This window comes from Colius striatus, chromosome 1, assembly GCF_028858725.1.
Source record: "Colius striatus isolate bColStr4 chromosome 1, bColStr4.1.hap1, whole genome shotgun sequence".
NCBI lineage: Eukaryota > Metazoa > Chordata > Aves > Coliiformes > Coliidae > Colius > Colius striatus.
In genome coordinates this window covers 70,805,625-70,816,769 of record NC_084759.1, presented here as the reverse complement: position 1 = coordinate 70,816,769, position 11,145 = coordinate 70,805,625, and the positions used below count along the sequence as shown (strand labels likewise).

Below are 11,145 nucleotides of genomic sequence, written 5' to 3'. Positions count from 1 at the left end.
TGCCATTAACAGCCAATCTGTACACTCGTAGTGTAGCTGGATGATCCAGTCTGATATGGGGCACAGGTTGGCCTCAATCGCAGCTCTGTTAACTAGAACATACAATGCAGTGTGTGCACTGCATTCCTGCTTTACACAAACTACAAAACAAATATTAAAAATAGCAACATAAACTGGACTGATAGAATCTGGTGATATTGGATCTTCAAGAAACCTGATGTCCAAGTAGGTCAGCTCCTAGATCTTCTGCCCTGTACTCCCATCCTCATTTGAACCACCAGAATAGTTTATAAAGGCCTGGCTTCTTGTATCACACGGCTTAAGTATTTTTAGGCCAGAAGTAGAAGCCCTAAAGCTCAATTTATATATCATCGTTCCACTTTTCAGGGCAAATTGCTCAATCTCATGAGTTAAGGACATTTAAGTTTAAGAAGCAATTTTGTCAGCCAGTTGAAACAAGAATTATACCATGACATGAGCAATCCCATAAGCCCACGGTTTATTTTTTTTTTTCCAGAATAACATAAGCAGGCACATATGTACTAATCTTCATATCAGTGATTAATTTGCCTGAAGGGAATAGGAAAGCTAGCAAGACTATGTACTAGACCCAGGCAAGTCCAAGCAGCTCACAAACATCCAGTAGCTTTACTTCAAAACAGTTGCTCTCACAAGTGAAGTCTTTCCAAAATGTGTTATACCATTCGCCTGCTGGTATTGGTTCATTGGGGTATTGAATGGGCCAAAATTAAGTTTGAAGATGATGCATCCCTCATTTAGCTCTTCTAAAGCTAACTACTGCTCTATGTCATTAAATAAAAGCAATCCAAAGGTGGCACAGGAAGGAGCAATCCCAGTGTTGGAATCAGGATATCTTGAATACCTATCCCATTTCTGTTCTTGGGGTCATTGCAGGAACTTCTTAATCTCACTCCCTGTCAAAGATGTCCAACAGTTTGCCCAAGATATTAAGTAAACAATATTATATGTTTTTAAAAAATAAATCGAAATTGTAGATTTATCACTTTGAGAAAACATTTACTCTTTTTTTTTTTTTAAATTTAAAAGTAAAACAAAATTCTGACTAATATTCACCTAGCAAGGTGGATGACTTGCCTAATTATATTTTTTTAATTGTTCTTTCGAGAAACAACACGTCTATTTAAGAAATAGCAAGTGAATGGAGAAATGGAGCCAGTGTGTCTGTCTGTTCTGTTCATCATATACCTTTAGCTCATCAAACCTCTTTTAGATGATACAAGCTAAAGAGAAGACCAGGACAGTCACAACTCACCATAGTTGCAGTGTCATTCTTCCTGTGGGCAGAGGTTGGACATTGCTTTCTTTGGCATTGGTGATCTGCTGTATGAAACTATTGAAAATGAAAGAACCAAATTATACACTAGAACTACTGAGGAAAGCCATTCATATGCTACAGTATTCATCTTGTGTCATAAAACTTGAAGTATTTTGCCTTCCTTGATTCAATCTTTACAGCCTTGGCCAGTCCCTGGGAAGCCCGGTCCAGCAAGGATAGTAGGATGGCCAGGACAGCATAGGACTTGCCCTGGGTGGATAAGGAAGAGGTTAAAGACTTGTTGGCCAAGCTTAAGGTTCATAAGTCAATGAGTTCTGATGGGATGCATCAGAGAGTGCTGAGGAAGCTGGCTGATGTGATTGCTAAGCCTCTCTCCATCATTTTTGAACAATCATGGAGGACAGGTGAGGTGCCTGAGGACTGGAGAAAGGCCAATGTTACTCCAGTCTTCAAAAAGGGCAAGAAGGACGACCTTGGAAACTACAGGCCGGTCAGCCTCACATCCATCCCTGGGAAGGTGATTGAACAATTCATCCTGAATGTTGTCACTAAACATATGAAGGAAAAAAGTTTATCAGGAGGAGTCAACATGGATTCACCAAACGGAAATGCTGTTGACCAACCTGATAGCCTTCTATGAGTGCAAAACCAGCTGGCTAGACAAGGGGAGAGCAGAGGATGTCATCTGTCTTGACTTCAGCAAGGCTTTTGACACTGTCACAGAATCACAGAATTTTAAGGGTTGGAAGGGACCTCAAAAGATAGAATCATAGAATTGATTCAGCTAGAAGAGACCTTTAAGATCGAGTCCAGCCTTTGTCCCAGCTCTATCAACCACTAGACCATTTCCCTAAGTGCAATATCCACCCGTCTCTTAAACGTCTCCAGGCATGGTGACTCTACCAATTCCCTGGGCAGCCCATTCCAATGTCTGACAGTCCTTTCAGTAAAGAAATTCCTCCTCATGTCCAGCCTGAATCATCTAGTCCAACCCCCCTGTCAGAGCATGAGTACCTAGAAAAGACATTAAGACCTGGAAAAGACAGTAATTTTTCATCCCATTGCTACTGGCTGGCTTCCTTCTGAAACGATTGAAGCATGTGTAAGAAATAAACCTGAACTGCTAATGGAGCAGGAAAACAAATTCCATTTGAAGACGGCTTCTCTGCTAGAGAACGAAATTTTTTGTATTTTTACAGGTACTAAAAAGTAAAATACATAAACATTTCCTTCTTTTTTTTAAAATTTATTTTTAGAAAAATCACAATGTTGATAAGAGGTTTTAATAAGTAATTTTTAGGCTTGCAAAAGTTGAAGAAAGACTCAAGAGTTTGGTTAGCTAAAAGCTAGCTCCAGCTTCTCCTGCCGTTCTATCCCTAACACTGGCTTATTTCTGTTTTCTTTACACTTGGCGTTGATATGAGATACCTGTTTAGTCATGCAGGCAAGTACATTTCATTTCTTTGTATTTACATCAATCAAATGTTTATATAAAAATCACTTTTCCACCCTTAAAACACACTTAAAAAGTTTTCGCACTTTTATATATATGCAGACATGGGGCAAAGAGAGGTTTACAAATTAATTTCATGACAAAATACTACAATCTGTGTAAAGCTTTGTTGCAAGCTAAGAAACATGTACAAGAAATTCTTAAATGAATTATCCTTGGCTTACATTCATATTTGAATGCACAGATACATTTAGATGTTAAATATCCAAACTCATAATGACTTCTAAGATGTTCCATGAAATGTCATATTTCTGTAGAATTTTGCCAGGTGTCTGAAGCACATCAGTAAGACATGTACTGTAAAACCACATGAAAATTGGAAATTATTAGAAAAAAAGCCAACAGAACTGGTCAGACTATTCTTTTTAGACAGAATCAATTACTATTCTAGACTCAATCTGTTATGAATTGCAGATTTCCACATTTCTACAGATCCTTGAAACCTCCCTGTGGCTTTCAGGAACCACAGCAAAGTTCACAAACTCTTTCGGTTGAGGATGCAGTCGTAAGTCCTCATCACAATGGCAGTCCTTCACAAGTCCAAAAGCATTCTTCACATATATGCTATTTATAGTGTTCAACGGATGCCTGCAGAACGAGGCCGGTCAGTCTTGCTCTTGTGAACTTTCAAATTGTCCTACTGTGTCTGCCTTAAGTGCATAGGATAAGCCTTCTCAATTCAACACTATTTTTTGTGAAGTTTTTGCTTAAGGAAGCCTGAAGATGTTGATCCCCTCTCCCCAGTACTTCACTCACAACTATTTAGACAACTGCCAAACATGAATCTCACCAAATATATAAAATACAATTACAGGTTCTGGTTTGAAAATCAGGCTTTCTCATATCTAACCAGCTCAGCACTTGCTAAGCAGGAAGAGACAGAAAGGATGAAGTGAACATCAGTTTGGATGTTCTGAATCTGTACCAGACAGATGTAATGAAAAAAAATGCAAAAACAAAACTAAATTTTTGTCACTTGGATGCTCAAGAACAAGTTTCTCTTCTCTGGTGGCTGACCCAGGCAGCTACACAGACTGTTTGATCAGCACCCGCACCCAGATCCATTGTCCACATGCAGTGAGCCACTGGCTTTCAGGTGCCCACACCAAATACCAAGTTGTTTGGTTGGTACACTCACTGCATACAGGACATTAATTTTTATTTTTTTTTTGCACTGCCTGAAAGCAAAGGCATAACAAAACACTAATTGTTTATTGTTTTTTGAGAAGTAAAGTTAAACATACTGAATGCACTTGAGACACACCCGTTTGACACAGGAGTACAGGAAAGAATGTAAAGGCAGAACATACTTCAACACTCCTGTCATTAAGGCCATATACTGGTGTGCAACAATGCTTCACAGGGCTAACCATACAGACATACTCAGGTATAAGTCACACTCCCAGAGGTGTTTCAAACAAGAACTGTTTTCTCTTACAACTTCAGACTCTGTTGTTTACATTACGTTTTTTCCCCCCTTTTTTTTTTCCTCTCTTTTTTTTTTTTTACTTCAGGCAGAATGCAGGCTCTCTGTCCAGTTTCAATGATCTGCTCTTCATCGTATTTTCTTTCATTTAGTTCTCCAGAAGTGTGCGCTGAACTAAAAAAAAAAACAACTCACGATTAGTACACTAAGTTAATATACGTTGAAACCTATGCATTACAATGGAACAGTCTATATGGACAAGAGAGGTTTTCCAAAGGCATTTCAAACTGTGGGATAAATTCAGGTCACCACAGGCTTGACTGAGAAGCCAGTATCCTGCATATCAAGGGATATTACATCTCAGTTTTCTCATTCAAATAACCACATCCTGCTAGATCCCTGTAGCTACCTACACCTGCAGTATAACTCAACATGCAGTTTCAGACTTGCAGTTTTGCAGATGCAAAACCAAAAATGGAGTACAACCTGCACAGCTGACAGAGAAACTGGGTTATTGAAAGAAAGAGCTTGTCTAGGCTGTCTACACTTTCAGGAAGTCACAGATAAGTCTACATACAATATAAAAGATGCAAATCTATCCTGCTTAATGCAAGACTGCTTCTGACTAGAAGCCACATAGGTACATCGACACTATATTCTCAAAAGTAGAGGTAATGTCTGCTGACCCCCAGAACTTAGGCCAGCAGCACCATGGTGACCATGGTTGCCCAGTTCCACAGTGTCACCATTATAGAAAGGTTTATTATTTGATGATTCTTTCATACAAGAATCATCCTCTGTTCACCACAGTGTTTTAGTTAAAACAACATGCTAGTGAGTTCAGTCCTCCTTGTCTCCAGTGTAGTTTCACCTCTGCCCAAACAACATTAACATTTTTAACAGACATTCTTAGAGGTCTGTTTAGAGTTGTTAGTCAAAAAAGTTATCAGATTCCAATCAGATGCAACAGACAGTAATAAAACATCTGTCAGTTACTTGCAGTTATCACACTAACAGAGCAGGCTTGTATTTTCATAAATGTCTTCAATATTTTGCAGAGAAAATGAAATTCTTTACTTTCTCTAAGCTCCTGTATTTCAAGGACTCCCCAAGGCAATTAACCAATCTGTTCAAAGAATAAATTCTCGAGACGCCATATTATCAGAACTGAAATCTTGATTCAGTTCTTAGCTGTCGTGGTAGTTACTTTATTTATATTTAAAAAAAACAAAAGTTACATAAGTAATTTTCTCCACAATGTTACATGTCAATAGAGTGCATTTAACAGGATCCTTATAAAAAAGTTGATCTTCTGTCTAGACTCTTCTCTTACCAGGTGGCTCAGATTGTGCTCCTCGATGGCTTTCCATATTCACATTCTCTTCATCTGCTGGGAAACAAGCAGATATTTAGCATTCAAATTCTCTTACCTTCAAACTTAATTAATAAAGATAATTTGAGAGAAGAAACAGCACTGAAGAAACTGGACTGATAGTGAGCAAGTTGCTCTTGTGTTGCCTACATGTTAATTTTAATGTGTGGCAGATATTACTCAGTTTCCAAACTTCCCAAATTATGAAACAGCAGTGTCTGGCTGGATGCTCTATCATCTCCATTCAACAATCAGTTTGAAAAATGAGAAAGGACCTAACCAAAGTTTCTGCACCACCTATCAATGATGGTACCCCCAAAACTGTCTGATCTAAGTTACATATTATTTAGGTGGAAAGGAAGCAGAGAGTAAGCACTAGATGACTGCAGAATAAAGTTGGGTATGAACATTTGGCTAGCTGTCAGAAAACTAGTATGTCAGCAAGCATCTTGTGAAGACACAAAAGCAAGATTAGAAAAATCAGAAATTATACTTTTCAGCATGAAAATAGTCTCTAATCCCCAACCTCCATTCAATTTTCCATAAGTAAATGTTCCTTTGTAGTTGCTCCTGCTTACTTTGTAGCAGGAAGTGCTTTTAAGAAATGCAAAGCCTTAAGTTTGTCTGCTTCTAAAAGTCTAAATTTTGGGTGAGGTATTCTTCAGACACCCTGTTTTAAATGACTGGTATGAGAAGTTCCTCCCTATGAACACAAATTCACTGTGCTATTAAAACTACCTTATGCTTAAGATTGGTTTCTAGCCCTAATATAAATACAAACTCACATCTCTCTAGATATTAGAAAACAAAAGTCATTTAGTCCTTACCGCTTTGTTTGAAACAGAGTTTCTTCTTCTGGTAAGCAATGAAACTAGATACTGCTCCAACTACAGTAGCAAGCACAGCACTTACAATTCCAGCTATTGCTCCCTGAGATGCTGGGGAAAAAAAAAGTAATTTTAAAAAGAGGGTTTTATATGTTTTTCAGAATTGAAAGCAATGTTAAATTTCTATTTTCTCAAAGTAAATCCTGTGAACACTCTAAAACCCAATAAACTGGAATTATTACATTAAACTGCAGCAATCAACACTTTCTGAATAATGAAAAGTGAACCCTCTAATTTTATAACCATTGATTTCTTAGCAATGCTTATTGTTAAACAACTTAAGCATGCCTGTTACAAGTTCTAATTAAAAAAGCTACCTTTTCCTAGCCAAACCTGTTGTATGCATGCAATAACTGCAATAGCATCTCTGAGACCTAAACATTTTTTTCATGGTTTGCAACACAGAGACAATAATTATCAAAGCAGAGCTTGAAAGTATGAATTCTAGATTCCACAGAAGTTTTTAAGCTGAAACCCACTACCTGCTTTCTAGCAAAATGTTATCAATACATACATTAAAAAAACCCAACCAAACAAAAAACAAGCTTCAGACATGCAGACATCATCATGCACATGAATTTATGCATTTACCCTCAGTTCCTTCATCATTACTTGGACCTGATCCCCTTCGTTCTGTAAAAATGAACAAAAGGTTTAGATTTTACAAGTCCAAGAAACTTTCTGTCAGTTAACAAGGCAAAATTACAAGCCATCTATCATATCCATACAGTGTGAAGCTCTAGCATTCAAACTTTCATCATAGAATCATAGAATGGTAGTGTTAGAAGGGATCTTTAGAGATCATCTAGTCCAACTTTCTCTTTTCAAAGCACAGATCATGGTGGTGTCAACCTCAGCCTTGGGTGCTCAACACTTCTACAAAATGAGCGTAGCACTCCTGTAAAATCTAGTCTAATCCACTTGCCCACCACCACAAAATATTCAGTGGAGAGGAACAGTATGTCATTTCAGGGTAGCATTCAATTATATTTCCAAGGAACAAACTATATTTTCCTAAAATCCCAGTCTAGTTTACTAAATATCTTTGCAATTTTCTTAGCAAAATAAAGACAGAAGTTCTGTAAATACTATCCTTATTTGTCACTATGCAACCACCGAAGAAGAAACCCGTGAGGATAAAAATACCACACAAGTCTCAATAGATGCTTCTTGCACCTGCCAATATTCAAGTTACTGCCCCAAGGAATCCTGGAAGGTGAAAGCTTCCCAAAAAAATTAGCTTCAGTAATTTCTGTCTAGGACAAGTCTGTGAAGAAGTCAGTAAGCAGTGACACTTCTCAACACCACATCAAGATACTAAAGCTAAGTCTGATCTAGAAACAGTAAAGTTGCACTAATTGTACACAGGGATGACTAACCCCATCTTAGAATGACCATTATTGCAGCTTGGTCCCAATGCCCATCTCTGTTTTGAGCCATGCTGTAACAATTAGACAAGACAGATCGCTCAAAAAGGTTTAGTAAGATATGAAATGGTTTTGTACTGCTCAAAGTAGATATACCCTACATCACTTGGAATTGTAAGAAACAATTTATTCTGTGGTGCAGATGAAATATTTGAGAGCACAAGGTGGACCCTGTTTTGGCTCACCCCTGGGCTTCCTAACCACAAGAACTAAAAGAAACTGAGAGTATGTCACAGAAGATCTGAAAGCAACACCTGGATGCCTTTAAGAACGACATTCATGGGGAATTTTGAAATAAGTACCACAGCTACGTCTCAGTTTTAAACCCCATCTTTCTTAGTATAACCATAAAAATCACTGAATCTTTTACCTTTAGTTTATCTTGGTTCTTAAATATCTGGGGGTGGGGGGGGTGGGGAGCAGGTGTTGGCAGACACAGAACAAATTGCTTCTGAGTGATAGGTATGCTCTTAAGTTTCAGGTACCAGAACCAAAGGTCTTAAGGTCTTACAGACTAGATCATGTTAACCAGCATGTGAGTAAACTTTTCTCAGAAGCTCAGGTGGCCATAGGATCAATGTGAAGCACAACCTGCTTTCTTACCATTGCTGCCACTGCCACCGCCTCCTCCTTTGGGTGAGTCATCAAGTAAATCTGAATCCTCAATTTTGCCTATAGAAAACAAAAATAATATTATCTTACATGTTTTAAGTCCTGTGAAAATACACCTGAAGGCACATAATGACATGGAAATTTTCCCTAGATTATTCAGCTGAGTTTGTGGTGCTTTAGGCTCAGGTGTCACGATCACATATACATGTTTGCATTTCAAAAGTTGTCTCAATCTCAAGTCTATTCAGATCAGCACTACACAGTTCGATAGCAGCACTGCTGCCTCTGGACTTCCTGAACAACTGAGGGAAATCAGTGTCCAAGAGCAGGTAGAACTGCACAAATCCTAGGCTAAGCAAGCAAGAAGCCCTGTATGATACTTAACTGGAAGAGCCCAAGTCTCACTATCCTGTCAAAGCAGAGAAAGAATGTGGACAGGAAAGGACCATTTCTTTTAAAAGCTGCAGTTGTGAATGTTTCTTCAGGCTTGGATTTCTAAGTAAAACTAGTCTTTTGAACCTGTACAACATAGTAGTTAGAGACAGAAAAGAGTTTAACATGTCCAGTGACTGCAGTATTTGCATGATATGGGAAGATTAAAATCTAATTCTCTCCTCTGATTTACTGCAGGACATTGAACCAGTCCCTCTCCATTTCCACCAGACCCCACCTTGTGGGGCCTGAGTTCCCTTCCGTCACTGTGCAGCCAAATGAATCTTTATGCAAAGCAAACCTGTTTCAAGCAGCAAAACTAAAAGCACTGCATCAGAAGACGTTTTAGTTGGGTCATAAAAGCACTGTACTGAGGCATGAAAGACCTAAATTCAAATATCTGCTGTAAATCAGGCAGGAGAATGAACAAGAACCAGGGCTTGCATTCCAAGTAAGGACTCTTTACCACTACATTCATGCATAATGGCATCACCACACCTGCATCCATCTGAATCTGGTTTTTCCTGAATTAGGCAAAGACAGAGAAGACCTCTAAAGCACAACAGGCAGGGAAGAACATGTATTTTAAGTGTCTCTTTCAAATACAAAATAATAGTATTTCTTAACTGTGCCTATATAAAAAAAAATAATCATTTAACTTTAAGCTTTGTCTTTAATTGAGATGCTTTAAAAATACAGATCACAGGTATTTCTTACTTTTTAGCACATCTAGCAGGGACTCAGTTTGTAAAGATGAAAGGACCCAATCTAATACACGAGTGCTCCACCAAAAGCAGTCAAGCACAGCACTGCCCCAAGCACAAACACTTTATCCCATATTTCCTCCTCTCCACATCACCCTGCTTTTAAGTGAAAGTATCTCCACAGGTTTGTTATGGAATTTCAAGACTGCTGCAAACCTTATTTGCAAGACATTTTTTCCTTCAGTCCTCTGTGCTTATCCTTTGCAACATCTGATATATATAGCAGCCAATTAACAAGAAGTTAAACAGAAGTTTAACTGAGATAGTAAAACCATGCAACGATTCAGGAGTTTGAACTAGAAGCCTTACCACTATCTTTAGGATGTCCAGATGGATTTTGCTTGGGGTTATCTACACACAAAAGAGAGATTTAGGGGGAAAAAAAGAGAAAAATGTTAAGATACCAAAAGCAGACTACAATACAGTAACTTTGAAAAGGACTAGGAAAGATTAAGAAATACTTTTCTACTGTTGAGAAATTCAATCCTACCAGTGTCTCTAGGGTTTGCAGGCGGACCTGGCTTGGGGTCATCTGTAGACAGAATTACAATAAAGTGAGCAAAGAGTGAAGAGACTGAAAGCAGAGAATATAGCAACCTTGAAAGACTATCTGACCTAAAAAATGGTATGAAACCTTCCCCTTATCATTTACTTTCTTTATTTGTTTATTTCAGATCAAACACCGTAACACAATTGACAGCCTTTCTGTGACATTAGCTTGTACATCAGATGCTTGCTATGACTGAACCTATACAGAAGAACTCACTAAGTTTTATGCAGCATTTTAGCTTGCACATCTGGTTTCAAATGCTGAACTTCTTTAAATTTTTCTAATCAAGTACAGACTACTTGGATGTTTCCTCTTTAAAAAATACCAGGTTTTAACCAATATAAAGGTCACTATCTCAGTAAAAAAAAGACAAAGACAAATACACATGATAAAGCTAGCAATATGGTCCCTACAATAACACTTCAGCTTGCCACCAAATAGGAGAGTAAGAGATCTTAGTAATTATCTCTGTACTGCTTGGCCCAGTCTTTGTTGCCCACATCAAATTAACACACCAGGAGTGAAAACTGTGTTTTCACCAACAGCTGAAGCAAGTTAGCTTTGTCTGTATGTTGCTTCCTTTGATGTTGTGTGGCCTTGTCTGCCTCCAGCTCTAGCACAAGTCAGATCAAGTCTCCTTAGGCTCTCTACATATTCAAAGTCAAGAGGCAGGCACCTCCAGAGGGCAATTTAAGACCCCAACTTAGGCTTGCCATCCAATAAAGGATTCTCTCTCTTCACTTACCCGAACCATCTGGCTCATTCAGCCAACTGTCCCTCAATTTAGCCAATTCTGTTTTCAAAACTGTTAGCAGTTGGAAACAGACTGCTTTAAGAGCGACAA

General features: G+C 38.3%; 1 protein-coding gene across 1 annotated transcript in view; it reads right to left on the bottom strand.

Annotated features, from left to right (window-relative positions):
• Nucleotides 1-2,585: 2,585 nt before the first annotated feature.
• CD99 (CD99 molecule (Xg blood group)) overlaps nt 2,586-11,145 on the bottom strand; it is a 31,539-nt gene continuing 22,979 nt past the window's right edge. The window contains exons 5-11 of the mRNA XM_061998600.1: nt 10,242-10,283; nt 10,061-10,102; nt 8,547-8,615; nt 7,108-7,149; nt 6,457-6,567; nt 5,591-5,644; nt 2,586-4,431 (exon numbers count right to left, since the gene is read on the bottom strand). Coding sequence (XP_061854584.1) covers nt 4,406-4,431; nt 5,591-5,644; nt 6,457-6,567; nt 7,108-7,149; nt 8,547-8,615; nt 10,061-10,102; nt 10,242-10,283 — 386 coding nt within the window. The 3' untranslated portion in view covers nt 2,586-4,405. The remainder of the gene's footprint in view (nt 4,432-5,590; nt 5,645-6,456; nt 6,568-7,107; nt 7,150-8,546; nt 8,616-10,060; nt 10,103-10,241; nt 10,284-11,145) is intronic.